Source organism: Protobothrops mucrosquamatus, unplaced genomic scaffold (genome assembly GCF_001527695.2).
Source record: "Protobothrops mucrosquamatus isolate PMUCROS unplaced genomic scaffold, P.Mucros_1.0 scaffold78, whole genome shotgun sequence".
NCBI lineage: Eukaryota > Metazoa > Chordata > Lepidosauria > Squamata > Viperidae > Protobothrops > Protobothrops mucrosquamatus.
The window spans coordinates 2,134,356-2,152,669 of record NW_015386455.1 but is presented as its reverse complement, the minus strand read 5'-3'; the positions used below and the strand labels follow the sequence as shown (position 1 = coordinate 2,152,669).

General features: G+C 41.6%; 1 protein-coding gene across 1 annotated transcript in view; it reads left to right on the top strand.

Annotated features, from left to right (window-relative positions):
* COL4A2 (collagen type IV alpha 2 chain) overlaps positions 1-18,314 on the top strand; it is a 234,063-nt gene that overhangs the window by 42,722 nt on the left and 173,027 nt on the right. Inside the window, exon 4 of the mRNA XM_029283411.1 lies at positions 15,528-15,608. Coding sequence (XP_029139244.1) covers positions 15,528-15,608 — 81 coding nt within the window. The remainder of the gene's footprint in view (positions 1-15,527; positions 15,609-18,314) is intronic.

Genomic DNA, 18,314 nt, shown 5'->3' with positions numbered 1-18,314 from the left:
AAGGCAGATAAAAAGAGAGCCCCTCAAAAAACATTCCAAATTGGAGAAAAGGTTTATCTGTCAACTAAATATTTACACCTTAAATTACCCAGTAAAAAATTAGGACCAAAATTCTTGGGGCCTTTCCCCATATGGATCATCAACCCAGTCACAGTAGAATTAAAACTCCCTAGGCTTTTAGGGAGAATTCACCCTGTCTTATATTGCAGCTTGTTGAAACCTCTTCGAGAATCCACTTTAAGACCTCCCCCTAAGAAGGCACCCAGGTCCCTCATAGTGGCGGGTCAAACTCACTATGAAGTAAAGTGTATTCTTGATTCTAGAATTTTTAAAGGGAAATTGCAGTACCTAGTACAATGGAAGGGATACTCGCTATCTGAAGCCACTTGGGTGAAATCTAGCGATGTGAAAGCTGACAGACTCTTCAAAAGATTCTATAAGAAACACCCTAACAAACCGAGAGACAGTCCCTAACATATGCTTTTGTTTATGCTACAGGATCTGTCTTTTTGTAAGGGGGACCGGATGTCAACGCTGCTAACATCGGATGTTCTTGCTTTGCCAACATATGGAGATGCAGCCTTTTTCTTTCTTATGCTTTACTCTTAGAATTAGATGATACTGGGTGGGAAGAGGAGAAATGTGATGGAAGTTAGTTAGACATAACAATATTGTAATAGTGTGTGAACTCAGGGCTTTTGAAGCAAGAAATGATAAGAAATGGTGGGTTGGAGGATTGAAGGGAAAGCCTGCATTTCAAACTAATTGGAAAATGTGATTTATGACTGTTAATTAGAGGAGGGAATTGTACTTTGATACTATGTGCTAAGGGGAGGGGAATTCCGATTTTGGCTTCACTTATGTATGTGCCGATGCTATGCTGCTCGAATAAAGATTCTTTAAGGTAAACAATGCTTCAAAGTTCTTTGAAGAGTTTCATCTGTCGTAACCATGATCTGTCGTAACCTCATGGTTTAGAACTATTGTGATTTGTATTTGTCATAGCATAGCATAAATTTCTTCTTGGAAAGTATTTGTCTTGTCTTGAAATGTTGCTTCTAGAGGTCTTTGATCTTTCCGGTTGAATCCTTCAAGAGTAGATATTAAGTGTGGCTTTCTATCATTTTTTTAATGAATATGTCATATCCATGTTGTCTCCCCCTTTCGAGTAATCTGTCATAAGTGCCATAGTCTCTGTAATTAGCCATGTCAAGCTGGCCAAAACTCAAAATCCAAACAGTCCAATTTTATATAGTTCTTGTCTACATAATTTTTATAATCCACTGTAATTTTCAATTGTCAAGGTTTCAGTAAAATCAATGTTTTATAACAATTCTTTCTTTCAAGAGTCAATTGTCAATTGTCAATCAATCAGAATTGTAATTCAGTATATTTAGCTACCTTAAATCCTTCCTGTAACTTTCCCTCTCAAAACTTAGTCATAGATCAAAGTTTTTAAGCAATGCATAAGTTTAGGCCACAATCAAAATATTTCTTTTCCTTCAAACACTTTCCAATCTTATGGCTGGCCCAGTATATAATCTCTTCTTTGTCCCCTGGCAACTATCTTCTTAAAGGTTATTAGAGTTCATGGGAACAGATTTTTCTTTGTTTCTGGGTGTTGTCTTTAATGTGCTATATTATAGTTGTCCACTAGATGTCAGCAAATATTTGTTTTCCAGCTCTTTCAGGCAGGAAGTTCTTATTATTTTTCATTTTTATATATAATTTCATCAAAATCCTTTAGAATATAATCTTAGCAGTTTGTTTTAGTTTCTAAGTTTGATCAGATTGTAGTATTTTAAATTTAATTTCAATATGTTTCTTTCCTTCTTAAAGGTTAATTCGCTGCTTCCATCTATAGGGGAATGGGAATGTAGTCCCCTCCCCTCACTTTTGGAGGTTTTTTGCTTTGGGGATCTTTATCAGGGACTTAGTGGCAAAATAAGGGAGAGAAGATCAAATACTCTCACCAATTCCAAGCACGCTGTTCACCTTTGTTCTCATTAGTGCTCTTGGACTTCTCGGCTACATACGGCATGTGGCTAGCCTTTCTCCTGTCAGGTTTGGAGGGCTTCCCCCGGATCAAACCAAGTGATTGCTGTCGCTTCGTGATCAACAGGGTGCCTCTCCTTCATGGTCACCTCTTCAGGGCGACTTTGGACCCATCTAGGGTTCCCCTGGCAGAGCAAAACTGGTTGTGGGGAGGGGAGGTCTGCTCTCTCGCGGCCATGTGCTATGGGCGCAAAACCGGAAGTCCCCTCTCATAGTTATTACTGTTGGACCAGGCACTGCCTATTCTATACCTCTGCATTTGATTTTTCCTGCCTAAGTGCAGGATCTTACTTTTCACACCACTGAACTGTGCATCTTGTTCCTTCTGAATTTTGAGCCTACCTTCCAAAATGTTAGCAATTCCCTCGAGCTTAGTGTCATCTGCAAATCTCATGAGTTTCCCTATGAAGATGTTGAAGAGCACTAGGTCGAAGACAGAATCTTGAGATGACTGAACCCACTGCATGCTCCCCTTTATGTAGATATAATTCCATTGAAAATTACATGCTAGGTGCAGTTGTCAGCCAACTGTGAATCCTCCTGGTAGAGGTACTATCTATTCCACACTGTTTTATCTTACCAGGTAAGCTGTGGTCTACTTTGTCAAATGCCTTATTGAAATCCAAGTAAACTATATCCACAGTATTTTGCTAATCTATTAATTTAGTCACATTATCAAAGATGGCAATAAGGTTTTTCTGGAATAATCTGTTTTTAACAAACTCATCCTGGCTTCTATTTGATTGCCTTGTTCATTTCTAGGTGCTTACAAATCCACTGCTTGTTCATCTCTCAAAAGTAAAGGTAAAGGTAAAGAGCAACTTAAATCACCTTTTTTAAAAAATGGACCATAAGGGAAGAGGAGAGAGAGAAATCAATTCTTTCAGGACAGGTCAAAATAGGGGAGTTATACACCAGCATTAATATCCTTTGTGTGTGCACTTGCAGTCAATAGCGTTCAGCAGTTCTTGTCAGCTGATTCATGAGACCAGAGAGACCATGAAGCCAGAGAGTTCTTCTCCCTTGTCTCTGCAGTCTCAGAGACACAGATGCTTGGAGGAGCTCCATGTTCTTTCCATGGAAAGAAGTTCTCTGCAGCTGTGGCTCTCCTGGTGGATGCAGGGGCCTTGAAATGACACAGACACTGTAACCTCCTAGTTGTCCTTGGCTGATCTCAGAAAAAAAGACAGGTTTTCAAGTTCCAGGGCAACTCTGATAAATATATTTGTCCTTTACTGTTTAAAATACATGTATCCAGAGAACTTGCAGTTTTGATTTTTTTTTCTTGGTTTTCTTAAGTTGTAAAACAAAAACAAAAAGCAGTAAAACCAAAAACAAATATAGCAGATAAATCCAATCTAAAAAAAACAACAAACAGAGAAAACTGGAAAAATATCCTCAAGCTGATGAGTGACATCTGTGTGAAGAAAAACTTAGCCAGGCATTCAGAGGTGAAAATGACTTCCTGAGATAAGGTCCCTACAGTTTAGCCTTGGTCACAGAGAAGATCTTCCCCTACATTTGCATCTTGCACAGCTGTCTCTTGTCTAACACTGGAACACCAAAAATGTTTCTATAGCAAGACTTGGGGATTAGGCACACTGATGTGAGAGAGAGAGAAGAATCACTCAAGCTTTGCACTGTGATTATAAACAAACTGAACTGGTAATCAGTGTAGCTACTCGCAAACAATATGTCAGTACACCTGCCATTGGACACCCAGATTCAAGACTAAATACAGGAGTAGGGACCAAACAGCAAATATTAAATCAGTGCTGCATCACATGCACTCTCATTTAATTCAAGACCCCAACGAGATATTTAGATATCTGTTCCTATCCTTAGATGCTCACAGGTTAAGACCTTTTTCAGACATAATTTTCATCATATTAATTTGATGTTGTTTGGCTTCTAAACTCTTGCTGTTATTTAGATAGTGTGTCCTATGAAACCTGTACTAGCTATATTTTTGTTTTAAAATGAGATGTTATTTAAACTGTCCGTGTATTTTTATTTTAAACTGTAAAAATTTGCTTAACTCTCTAACTAAATGAATCAGCTATAAGTGATTATATGACTTGTATTGCCATGAGCATTTCCAATTTTTATTCTGTATCTATTTTTTAAATATTTCTGCAAACTGTATTGTCTCCTCCTTCATTTCACTATTAATCCATCTTTTTTCTGCATTATAAAAAATAGTGTACTAATTAATAAAATAAGAATTTAAAGCAGTTGCTTCTATATTAGACAGAAGTATCTTTTACAGTTTAACTATCAGTTGTGTAAAGAAGTACTTTCCTTTTTCCACCATGAACCAGCCTGCATTTAGTTCCACTCATTAAGTTTTATATTATTGAGTGAGATTTTCTGAGATATGAGCCATGTGATGTGCTTTGTGCAAGACTGCTTGAAAAAGATCCAGAAAGTGCAGCTGGTTCGGGGATCAGTGCTTCTTCCTAACTGGCAGTCATAGACATTCTGGCTGCTGGTCAATCTAGAGATTGCTGGTGTTAACCTTGGACTCACTAACATTTCTAAAACAGATTTGATCTGCATGTAATATTTATCCATATTTTGCTTGGGCTTAGCATATTGTGCAACTTGGAACAACCATTAACTTGGCTTTTTTATGGTTTAAATGACGTGATCATGGTTTCTTCTTTCAATCCCAGACTAATTCATCCATCCCCAAAAAAGAGTTATGCTTTAGTTGCAAAGCAATTAACTCTTGCAGCCATGTATTTGTTGCTCCTGAAGACTTTTTTTTACTCTTTTTGTAAAGAGGGAGTTTTTTTGTTCTCATAGCATGTGTAATAATTATTTTCAGTAACTAGTATTTTACATAGTGGTTAGTAAAAATGCTGCAATTTCTACCACAGCTCCAAGGTTATGTGTATGTGTACACAAACACACACACACACACATGTTTATGTATAAGGGGCAACAAAATGATTAGAAAGCTAGAACAGTTCCTTAAAGGGAAAGACTACAATTATTGTACCAATTCATAGAAATATTATTTATAAAGTAAATTTATATTAAATATTGGGGGTTGATATACCTATCTCATTTGGGTATGCATTGTTTGTTCTTAAGCAATGTTAATGTTGTAATATTTTATAAATGTTTTATACAAGTTATAAAATGCAGAGTATGGAGAACTTCTATTTTTTTATTGCCAATTTTAGCATTTTGTCCTCCAACACATTAATCTACGTTTAGGTATAATTTAAACAAGACAGGATCTTCATACATTATCTGTCAATGTTTGTGGGCAATTCTAAATAAGACAAAGTAATTCAGTCAATCCTGTTATATAGGCTTTATGCATTTGCTTATCTAGGATTATACAATGTATATAATATCATACAGGAATTCTCTAGAGAATATTAAAAAATGTTGAAACTATAATCTGGTGAGGAGCAATTAGTTATCATGTCAGAGCAGTACGTATCTTACTAGGAAATAAAATTGAGAAATAAAATCCAAATCCAGATATTTACTAATGTTCTAAAATGCTAAGTAATAATCAATCTGAAATATTTGNATTTGCAATCAAGTAATACTTTTTCTTAATAGATTATATTTCTTTAAGTATTTGCTTGTTCCCAGGCCTAGACATTTCCTGACTTTTGTTAAGTAGACAGACTCAGTGTCTAATTGAGAGAGGATGTGAACAGACCAGATGACATGGTGTAATTCACATAAAGGAAGTCTACTGTTTTGATGTTTATAAGCTCCATATGCTAGTTGTTTGTACTTTGATAAGAGCATTTTTGGTACACAGAACAAACCACAAGATTCACTACATACCGCTGTACAAAATTTATGCATCTTTTGTGTATCAGAAAGGACTGAAAAGGCAAGAAGGAGGTTGTGTTGTATACCAATCAGTGTGACTTGCTCTTTAATACTTTTAACTCAACTGAAGAACTAAGCCCAAAGATTTTTAGAGTTTAATACATGATATATAGGGTATAGATATATTATGTTAAATTACAAAATATGTTAAAAGGTTTACTATTCCTATCATTATTTGTGAATAATATTGCAAATTTGTGATTTTTGATATTTGTGAATCATACAATTATGATATATACGAGATAGAACATGATAATATAGCCAAATTCTTCATTATGCTTATTTGGTTTCATCAAGAAGGAAGATTATATGATTTCACAGGGACACTTTTCAAACATTGCAAAGGGTTGCCCTGAGATTGCAGAACTGAAAAACAAAACATTTTAGTCTCAGCTACTGGTGCCTGTATCCCCCTCTCCAGGAAGCACATAATGGCAATGGGAAGATCCCTCTGGCCAGAGAAGGAACAGTTGCAGAGTTCTTCCTTCCTACCAGAAATAACATTTGGAACCAAACTAGGTGGTTACATATTCTACCCTTTTCAAAATAAGTACGAGGATTATCTTTCTCCCTCTTTCTGTCTTGTGGGCTCAGCAATTCAATCAGTTTATGCTTTCAACGAATTCTTTATAAATTTGGTGAATGAGTAAACTGTCTTGCCTCTGATGCTTCCTCCTCAAGAGTATTCCCATTAGCTACTGAGATCTAAGCTTTGTAGACAGGGTTCTTCAGAATGGTGGGTAAGATTTATTAGTGTCCGTGATAAGTGGCTCCAAACAATCATATGATTGTTCCAACCATTTCTGTTAATCTAAGTGGCTGGAGGGGATGGAATTAACATCAACACAATTCTTAATCTGTTACATAACCCAAAATAGAAGCACTTTAGAGTGCCCACTGTAAAATGACGCCTTCCACATTTTGAAGTTAACTAGTTGATAACAATCTAGGCTCCCAAGCATATTGATAAAAAGCCTAGAGAGAGGGAGTGGGCTATGGGAACTCCTCATCCCAATCCTAAAATGAATTTGGATGCTGAATTCTGAAGCTTTAAACACCTGCTAAATATAAGATGTATACATTCAAAGTATTCTATAGAATTAGGGAAAAAAAACTTTCCATTGTTTTATATAACTACATTTTCATTTCTATTTTAACTTTATCTGGCTGGGGTGTGTACAGTACGTATAACATTAACTTTTTATTTTATCTACTAATGCCTTTCAGTGCATTTTCCAGAAATATGACTTTATTACCTGCTAATAAATATGAATGGAAGAGGGGAGTTGCCTTCCATTTGCTAAGAAAAGTCATAGTACCTGCTATCTGGAACAGCACCCCCTGGAGATGTGTATAACCCCCACCCTAACCTGCTTCCAAGTGAGACCTGAAAACCTGGCTCTTTTCCTAGGCATTGGTTTAGGATATTTGGTGGGAGTAATATCTGTTCCTTCAAGTGCAACTTCATTCTTTTCTAATGTAAAGTTATCATCATCTTGCTTGTTATTATTGTGAATCACTTTGAAGTCTGGCAAAAGAAAGAGAAGAAGGGAGGAAGGGAGAGACAGAAAGAGAAGTCCATAAAATCATACTCAGTGCTTCCCTCCTTTTGTTGCTGAAAATAAGAAAGAATAAAGGAACATTGTGTTGAAAGCAAACAAATATGAGAGAGGTACAAATAACCAAGTGTCAAAAGATTGGGAGAAGCTGTGTTTCAAGAGGATGAAAGTGAACAAGTTAGATTCGCCCTCCAGAAGTAGAGAGTGGATATTAGCAATGGTAAGCTGCTGCTGTCCATTGAGGTTCTTCAGTAAAGTAAAGGTTCAGGAAAATCAAAATCTTCCATCAAGCAGAAAGTCTCCATGAGGACAGAGGCTTGTCACTACTGATATTCACAGAGGGAAGTGTTGTGTCCTGAGCCTGCAGAAGCAGACTCGGGACGATGTAAGAGTCCCAGGCATTGCAAAAGCTGTCTGGGACCAGACTGAGTGGCGCCGGCCTCGCGCACATGCGCGAGGCGGGAAAAGACTGCCTGCTATTGGTTGTGATTGCCCGGGGATCTGGGAGTATAAAAAGAGGCCTGCGTGCCTCTGCTCTTGTTGGTTGGTAGTTGTGACAGAGTGAGAATAAAGATCTGTTTAGTAACATGAATTGCCTCCTTCGCCATTTATCTCCGGACTTAACACTGGCAACGAAGGTGGGATATAGTCTAGTTAGCTAGGGAAGCTTAAAGACTCACCCAAAAGAAGTCCGGAAGAGGGACGACGGCGTTGAAATCAGCGTCTATCCTGCCAGTACAGCATCGCTGGAGGGTGAGTGCAGCTGAAGAAAACCCTGTCCCTTGATCATGGTGAAAATGGGTCGTTTATCTGAATTTGATGTCTCTCACCCGGAAAAATGGGAATCTTACATTGCAAGGGTGGAGACTTACTTCTGAGTGAATCAGATAAGGGAAGATGGACTAAAGGCTGCCACAATGTTGTGCGTTTGTGGGCAAGACGCCTTTGAGATTGCCGAGAATCTAGTCGCCCCGGCCTCACTTGAAGCTGTTTCATACTCTGATCTAAAGAAACTTTTGAAAGAACACTTCCAGCCCAAGCAATCTGTTATTGCGTGGAGGCACACATTTGAACTGAGAGATCAGCGAGCTGGGCAATCAGCAAAAGAATTTATTGCAGCCTTGAGAAGAGCAGCTAAACCGTGCGAGTTCAAGGATTTAGAAGAAAGGCTGCGCGATCATTTTGTATGCGGACTGAGAAACAGAGACTTACACCAGAAGCTGATTGCTAAGGAAGATGTCTCTTTCCAAGATGCTCTGTGAGAGGTTACAGCAGAGGAAGCTGCAGGCGGAGCGGTAAAGAATCTGTGGCCCACTCGAAGCGCTCCAGAGACTGCAACCATCCACAAGGAGGACGTGCAGGAGGACTCGGAAGAGGATCCTGAAGATGAAGTGGACAAGCTTTATCAAGCATCCAGGAGGAGGCCAAAGGATCGTCCGGACAAAGGCCCAGCTGAGCTTCGATGCTTCGGATGCGGAGGTCACCACAAGCGGGTGGAATGTCGGTTCCGTTCCGCCATCTGCAGAGTGTGCGGCAAGAAAGGCCACATTGCAGCTGTTTGCCTGAGTCGACAGAAGGTACAACCGAAGGAAGAATTGAATCTGAAAGGTACCAGGGTCCCCAGCCAAAACAGGGTGGGTTTCTGTGCGACACACAGAAATATATTAAGGATTGGCACACACAAACCCCTTAAAAAGAAATTGTCCCTTAAAGTAAGGTTGCAAGGGGTTCCATTGTCTATGGAACTGGGCACGGGGTCTGCCCTATCCATAATTTCCCTCAACACATTCCACAAAATCTGCAGCAGCATTGGCCAGCGAACTATGCTCAGGCCTTCTAATGTAATTCTTACTGACTTTCAAAATTCCAAGGTGTGCGTTAAAGGGGAGGCCACCCTTAAGGTACAGTATAAGGATTTTGAAGGTCCCTTAGATGTGCTGGTTGTTGGGGGTGAGCGCACGAGTCTGATTGGACTCGATTGGTTCGAGGCCTTAGGAATCCAGGTAACAGGGTTGCACATATTGCAAACGGAGACCCTAGCAGACATCTGCAAGGAGTTTGCAGATGTGTTCAGCTCTGAGCTAGGATCCTACAAGGGACCTCCAGTTTCACTAAAGCTAGATTCAACTGTACAGCCCATAAGGGTTAAACCTAGGAGAGTACCATTTGCTCTTAAGAGTAAGATTGATGCTGAATTGGACAAGTTGCTCCAGCAAGGCATATTAGAGCCTGTAGACTCTAGCCCGTGGGAAATTCCCATTGTCACGCCTTTAAAGGCAAATGGGGACATTCGTATATGTGCAGACTACAAGTGCACACTTAACAAGGCCCTACAGCAACATACTTATCCTGTGCCTGTGGTGAGCCACATTTTGGCTTCTCTCAAAGAGGGCAAGATTTTTGCCAAGCTTGACCTGGCTCAAGCGTATCAACAGTTGCCTGTTGATGATGCAGCAACAGAGGCTCAAACTATTGTTACCCACAGAGGGGCTTTCAAGGTGAAAAGGTTGCAGTTTGGGGTGAATGTAGCCCCTGGCATTTTNATGACGTTCTCATCGCAGGGGACTCATCTCAAACGCTGGCAGAAAGGTTAAGGGCTGTTTTGCTTCGTTTCCGAAGAGCAGGCCTTAAGTTAAAACAGGATAAGTGTAAGATTGGTGTCCATTCCACTGATTTCCTGGGGTTCAGGATAGATGCTCAGGGCATCCACCCTTCTGATGCTAAGCTCAAAGCTATTCAGCAGGCCCCAAGCCCTAAGTCTAAGGGTGAATTACAAGCCTTTTTGGGCTTATTGAATTTCTATCATGCTTTTCTGCCTCATAAAGCTGCTATTGCTGAGCCCCTACACAGACTTTTAGACAAAAATGCCTGTTGGCAGTGGACCAAAGTCCATGAAACCAGTTTCAATGAGGTTAAGGCCTTGCTTACATCCAATGCAGTGTTAGCTCACTTTAATGAGAAGTTACCAGTGTGTCTGGCTTGTGATGCTTCCCCCTATGGTGTGGGAGCTGTGCTTAGCCATCTGATGGCTGATGGGACTCAGGTCCCTGTGGCATATTATTCTAGGACATTGTCTGCTGCTGAGCGTAACTATGCTCAAATTGACAAGGAAGCTTTGGCTATTGTGGCTGGAATTAAAAAATTCCATGATTTTATTTATGGCTGCCATTTTACGGTCTTTACTGACCACAAGCCTTTGCTGGGGTTGTTTACCATGTCCAAACAAACCCCACACATCCTTTCCCCTCGCATGCTGCGATGGTCCATTTTTTTGTCAGCTTATGACTACTCACTAGTTCACAAACCTGGAAAGGAAATGGGTCATGTTGATGGCCTACGTAGACTGCCCTTGCCTGCTGTGGAGCCTGCTCCTGCTCCTGCTGTGCACATATTGTCCATTCAGGATTTGCCGGAGTCTCCCCTTAACGCTAGGGATGTGGCTGCTGAAACTGCCACTGATCACATGCTTAGACGCGTGCTAACATGGGTGCTGTCAGGTTGGCCTGACAGATGCCCAGAGGAGGATTTCCAACGCTTTTGGGTTAAGAGGCACGAGTTGTCCACGTTCAATGGCTGCCTCCTCTGGGGTTCTAGAGTTGTGATTCCGGCCTCATTGAGGTCTAGAATCTTAGTTTCTTTACATGAGGGTCACCCTGGGATTGTCAGGATGAAAGCGCTTGCGCACAGCCATTTGTGGTGGCCTGGCATTGATAAAGCCATTGAGGCCCAGGTACATGGGTGTCACGCGTGTCAGCAGTCCAGGCCGGAAATGCCTCAGGCCCCTGTTCATAGGTGGGAGGAAACACACACTCCGTGGTCTAGAATACATATAGGTTATGCTGGGCCCTTTCAGGGGCAATTCTTCCTGGTTGTTGTGGATAGCCATTCCAAGTGGCTGGAAGTTGTTCCTGTGTCATCCACCACTACTGCCAAGACTATCCAGGTGTTGAGAAGCATTTTTGCTGCCCATGGTCTTCCAGATGTCTTGGTGTCGGATAATGGTCCCCAATTTACTTCTGCTGAGTTTCAGGTTTTCCTACAAGCCAACATGATTTGCAACGCTACTTCAGCTCCATTCCACCCTTCCACCAACGGTCTGGCTGAACGGATGGTCCGCATCACCAAAGACGCTCTCAAGAAACTGACTTATGGCAACTGGCATCACAGGTTGGCTGACTTCCTTCTAGCCCATCGTACTACTCCGTGCACTGCCACGGGTAAGTGCCCGGCTGAACTCTGTTGGGGTTGCCGGCTTGTGACTAAATTGGCAGGCTGCATCCGGAGCGAGTAGCTTCACAGGTGTCCCATCCGCGCGCACCATGGGTCCTTCACGTGGGTGATCCTGTCTGGACCAGGAATTACGGGCCTGGACACCTCTGGGTCCCGGCAGTGGTCTGCAAGGTCTCAGTGCCTCTGTCCTACGAGGTGTCCTTGGACGACGGTCGCGTTCTTTGCCGCCATATTGATCAGCTGCGTGTGAGGCTGGACTCACCTCGTCTTTCTCCTCGGCCTTCTCTGGGGGGGGAGGAGTGGGGAGTGCATTCTGGGGATCAGTATCAACAGCCGACACTGGCTGTTGAGGACACCATGGGTACTCAACCCCCAAGTGCCGCAAGTGCTCCAAATAGGAATTCATGGGGCAGGGGGCAAACATACACCCCCATACTCACTCCAGCCTGGGAGTCACACCGGAGGTATCCTCACTATCCACAACTCAACAACAATACTCCAGACAAGGAGACTGACTGGGAGCATCTTCATAACTCACAGCATACAAGAGAGCAGGCACAACAGTTTGGGGACTTGCCCTTTTCAGCAATGGCTCACAGAAGGAAGTCTCCACGCATTAGGGCTAACAGGGAGGTATCCTTGGACCCTATCACTACAGAAAGGAGCCAGGAAAATTACACCCCTTCAGGGAACAAGGAGATGAGTTCAGAGGGCTCAGAAAGCTTCCTAAGAGGCAGGTCGACCAGGTACGGAGAACAGCAGAGTCCTGGCCTCCTGAGCCTAGGAGGCGAGCAGGGAGGTCAGGCAGTAGTCATAGGGCAGCCGCAGTGTAATTCACCTAGTGTGGAAAGCAATGGAGGGAACCATTCAATCTCCCCAGGTCCGAGAAGGTTGCTACGGGTCAAAGGCCCGCCCAAATACCTTGCAGATTACGTGAGGTGAGCAAGGGTTAAGTCCAGGTTGGTTAGCTCATAGGGAAAAAAAGGAGTCTGGGCTCATTTATTCTCAGAACAATAGCACTACCAATACTTTCCACACTCTGTGCATTTGATGCAAAAGTTAGCAAACACATACTCTACCAGAGGTGGCGTACATGTTGGGCGCAGCATTGTTTATCTAGGGGGGAGGGGTGTTGTGTCCTGAGCCTGCAGAAGCAGACTCGGGACGATGCAAGAGTCCCGGGCATTGCAAAAGCTGCCCGGGACCAGACTGAGTGGTGCCGGCCTAGCGCGCATGCGCGAGGCGGGAAAAGACTGCCTGCTATTGGTTGTGATTGCCCGGGGATCTGGGAGTATAAAAAGAGGCCTGCGTGCCTCTGCTCTTGTTGGTTGGTAGTTGTGACAGAGTGAGAATAAAGATCTGTTTAGTAACATGAATTGCCTCCTTCGCCATTTATCTCCGGACTTAACAGGAAGTATGTTTAATGGGGTGTATGTAGAAGCCTCAAGCATACATACTGTACTTGAGGAGTAAGAGCCATTTAATTCAATTCATATTACTATTGAAAAGCACATATTGTTTGGGTATAGCTCAGTTCAAAAATATTTCTTTTTCTTGACCAAGTATATATACGGTAGTGAAAATAAATTATGAGTTACATGATGAAAGAAGTCAGCTTTAAGCATAATCTTTATTTCCAATAATTCCTCTGAGTCATAAAATAGGTCTTTAAAATTTAAATTTAAATCTTTAAAAATTAGAATATGGGCAGCTGTATCCCTGTATTGAATCTTCAGATGTGCTCACTTGCTCAGAAAAAAGTGTTTAATTGAGAGAATTTTAAAAGGAGACTGGACAATCCATGCAGAATAGGACTATACAGAGTTGTCTGCAAGATAAATGATAAGTGACAAAGATACTGCATCCTATTTATACATGTGTATGATTTAATAAGAGAAGGTGGAGTTTGTATTGTATTGCAGAAGTGCAATACTGTTTTTGTCATTTCCCTCCCTTGCAGATATTACTAGAACTATCAGCATCTGTAAATTACCTAATCACCTTCTAATAAGTAGGTGAAGTATCTAGTTACTTACCTCTTGAATAACAGGCAGCATACAACACTAGTGGCACACAGTGCAATAGTGGCAAAAAAGCTTTTCCCCTCCTGACCATGTCTATAAGCTTCCCGATTATATTTGGTTAATTGCCAATGCATCAATATTGCAGGTGATCTAGCAGAGCTCTTCTAAGCTCCTTGTGATAGCTAATTATCTCCCAGGGTTTCAAAAATATGAGTTTTGCTAATAAGATTTGTTGATACCAAAGTAGTAATATCTGTTTATATTTATGTAAAGATTGCTCTAAGTGCATCCATTTTTCGTGCTATGACTGTGCAAACCTTTGAAGTGATGCTTTATTTTGAAGCTATTTTCAAGTTGCCCGTCTCCTTGAAGGGCAGAATTAGAGTGGGTGAACCTCCTGGATCTGGATGCTAAATAGGCTTCTGTGCGGCACCTGTTTCCACCAAAGCGGGGGGGGGGGAGCAGACTAAATCAGCCCCTTCACATTCACCTGTCTCACAGGTGAGATGTTGAGAGGTATTATGGGGGCAACCCCTCCCTCCAATGGATGGAATTGTCAGGCCCAAAGAACCAAGAACGGCTCATTGAGTCACTTCTGAGTAGTTTTTTTTATTGTTGTTCACCTACAAACAGAAATATTTTCAAAATAAAGCAACTATCTGCATAACTATTAGATATACTCTGTGAATTGCTAGGGAGTGACTGTTTTAACCCTCTTCCTGCCAACCAATTTTCCAAGCTCCACTTTGCCCTCTGAGAAAGAGCCCCTCCCTCCTATGACTCCAGACTACATTCCATCACAGGCCACTATCTGCTACTGAATGAAAGGCAGGATATTAATTAATTGCATTTTAATTGTTCCCAAGAATTTAATTGTTATGCTTTGTATACTGATCAGGCTGACCACCTGATTTGTAGAAAAAATGGGCAAAGCTCCATGATTTCAGAAACTGCATTTTTTGTAAGAAATTATTGTTTATATCCCTGGTTTCTGGCTGGGATAGTGTAAGCAGAATCATGACATCTCTCAAATTACATAGTCATTTACACAATTATGTCAGGATACACATGAGATCAGTATGGTCTGTGTTGTATGCTTATGTATGTAGCTTTTAAGCATCAGGTTCACTATTAACAGGAGAGGGCAATATTTATGGACAGGCAGTATTACTAATTGTTAAGCTGCCAATTACTAGTCATGAGCCAGTGATGTCACTAGAGGGGCAATTTAAGATTTTTTTTTCTGACAGTGCTTAGTTTGTTTTCTGGCTATGTAAATTAGATTTATCTCAGGATTAATCTTTGTAATGTTTTTATCTGTTTCTTGTCAAATAAATATTACAGGCAGCCCTGAAAAAAGTGACTTATGACCATTTTTCACACTTATGACTATTACAGTATCCCCATGGTGATGTGATTTACATTCAGATGCTTGACAATTGACTCACATTTATGACGGTTGCAATGTCCTGAGGTCATGTGATCCCCTTTTGTGACCTTCTGACAAGCAAAGTCAATGGGGAAGCCAGATTCACTTAACAACTATGATACTAATTTAATAACTGCAGTGATTCACTCAATAACTGTGGCAAGAAAAGTCGTAAAATGGGGCAAAGCTTACTTAACAAATTTCTCACTTAGAAACATAAATTTGGGGGTCGACTGTGGCCATAAGTTGAGGACTACCTGTATTTGTATGCTGTCATTTAAATCTATTCCTGTTTCAGTTGTATTTTTAATTTATTTCCCTATTTTTGGTTTTATTGAAATTTTGAATCTGTCTCATGTTTTTCAGGGAGGAAAGTCCTATACTGGACCATGTGCAGGGAGAGACTGCAGTGGGGGCTGTGAATGTTTCCCAGAAAAAGGAGCTCGTGTGAGTACCAGCATCTTATTGCATTAAAAAAATCCTATTATTTTAATGGATTAGAGTTTTTTAACCATTAAATTTGGTATAGGAGTCTGGAATTAAGATATTAATGAGTAGAATTAAAATATAAATGAACCAATCCCAGACATTGGTTCTTGATAGAAAACAAAATAATCTGGAGCTTCTTGATAGAAAACAAAATAATCTGGAGCTAGACTTTCACACCTCTGTAAAATACTCATTTATCAGAAAACAACAGGTAAGTTTATCTCTTGCCTTTACAAGGTTCACTCCTGTCTTTCCTTTTTTTTAAATCCTTGGAGGATAAATTCATTCTGAAATAAAGGATAGAGAATATCATTTTTCATTCTTGAAAATACTGAAAAGATAATGCTACATATATTAGGTACTCTGTTTTGCAAAATGCTAATTTCCCAATTGTATTTTAATTGCAAGTATCTTAAAAGGCAAGAATCTCAATGGGAGCCAAAGTGGAATCTGTGGGCCCCATGGACCTCATGTTGCCACTATCTGTATTAATGGCCTTGGCTGGTAGGGATGCCCACACAGTGGGCCTATGGCTTGTCAGAATGATGAAAGCAATATGGGAACACAAGGAGAAACCTCTCCCTTTCACAATGTAGAAAACTAAGGTTCTACATTTAGGCAAGAAAAAACAAATGTACAGGTATAGTATAGGTCCGTGGTGGCAAACCTATGGCACGCATGCCATAGGCAGCACGCGGCGCCGTCCCTAGTGGCATGTGAGCCATTGCTGGGCCAAGCTGCTTCCCTCCTCCTCTTTGCGCATGCGCAGCGCTTCATACTCTCTGCGCATGCACAGCTCTTTGTGCTCTCTGTGCATGTGCAGCTATTTGCGCTCTCTGCGCATGTGCAGCTATTTGCGCTCTCTGCACATGCGGAGCTCTCCAGGGGGTGGCTGTTTGGTTTTTATTCCCCTCCCATCTGCTGGGTGATTGCAGCAGGTTTTGGTCTCTTCTGTCGTGTTTTGAGGTTACCCACGAAGCACGTTTGTTTGGGGGGGATCCCCACTCTGGTTGCTAAGCTTGCTTAAACCCCCTTCCTCCTCCTCATTGGAACCCCCCTTTGTCTGCAACCAGCCCCAGCCCCTGCCTCGCCTCGCCTTGCCCCATGGCAATTGGCACCCTGCCCTGCCCTCTCCCTTGCCTCACCTCACCCTGCAGGATGAGCCTCCTACCCACTGCCCCACCCGCCAGAGAACCCCTGGATCTCCCCCAATCCTGCCTCCCCGGGCCCCCCAGGCATCCCTCCCCAGGAGCGACATCGAGGTGGCCACGCCCACCCAGGCCATGCCCACCCACGCTACCATGACTAACATAGCTACGCCCACTTGGTGGCCATGCATAAGTGGTTTTGGGTTGCAGTTTGGGCACTCGGTCTCAAAAAGTGTTGCCTCCATTGGTATAGGTGGTACCTTGCTCAATAGTAGTAACTGTGAGAGGGATTTTGGAGTCCTAGTAGACAATCACCTAAATATGAGCCAGCAGTGTGCTGCAGCTGCCAAAAAAGCCAACACAGTGCTATGCTGCATTAACAGAGAGATAGAATCAAGATCACATGAAGTGTTAATACCACTTTACAATGCCTTGGTAAGGCCACATTTGGAATACTGCATCCAGTTTTGGTCACCACGATGTAAAAAAGATGTTGAGACTCTAGAAAGAGTATAGAGAAGAGCAACAAAGATTAGGGAACTGGAGGCTAAAACATATAAGGAACGGTTGCTGGAATTGGGTATGTCTAGTTTAATGAAGAGAAGGACGAGGGGGGACATGATAGGAGTGTTCCAATATCTCAGGGCTGCCACAAAGAAGAGGGAGTCAAGCTATTCTCCAAAGTGCCTGAAGGCAGGACAAGAAGCAATGGATGGAAACTAACCAAAGAGAGAAGCAACCTAGAACTAAGGAGACACTTCCTGACAGTTAGAACAATTAACCAGTGGAACAACCTGCCTCCAGAAGTGATGAATGCTCCAACACTGGAAGTTTTTAAGAAGAGACTGGACAGCCATTTGTCTGAAATGGTATAGGGTTTCCTGCCTGAGCAGGGGGTTGGAGTAGATGACCTCCAAGGTCCCTTCCAACTTTATTATTATTGATCATTGCACAGTCAGCCAGATGTTCAGACTGGATTTGGCATTTTTGTCTACCTATCGAGTCCTTACCAAGGTCCTGGGATAGGCAGATGTGGATGTTTGATGGTGTTACAGATATCATTGCAGGATGGAAGCAGTTCCTAGTAAGGCCGCCTTTTGCAATTAATGGTGAATTTGTCAATGCCAATGGTGTTCAAGTGGTGCTCCAGTTGTTTTGGGATTGCACCCAAGGCGCCTATTACTATTGGTACTACCCTTGCTTGCCTTTGCCACAGTCTTTCTATTTCTATTTGTAGGTCTTTGTATTTTGTTATCTTCTCCAGTTCTTTCTTTTCTTCTTTAAAGATTTTTATTATTTTTCATCATAAAAAAAAAAATCACAAGTGTTACACAATGCTATATGAAAAAAAACCCCACCCCCCACCCCCCCGGACTTCCCAAACCTAATCCCAGGATAATATTCAGATATAAGTAAACAGGTATTAATATCTCTAACTCCACAAAGTACATTATTCTACATGAGTAGGTAAAATATTTAAAAAAAAAGAGCAAATTTACTAAAAACCTAAATTATA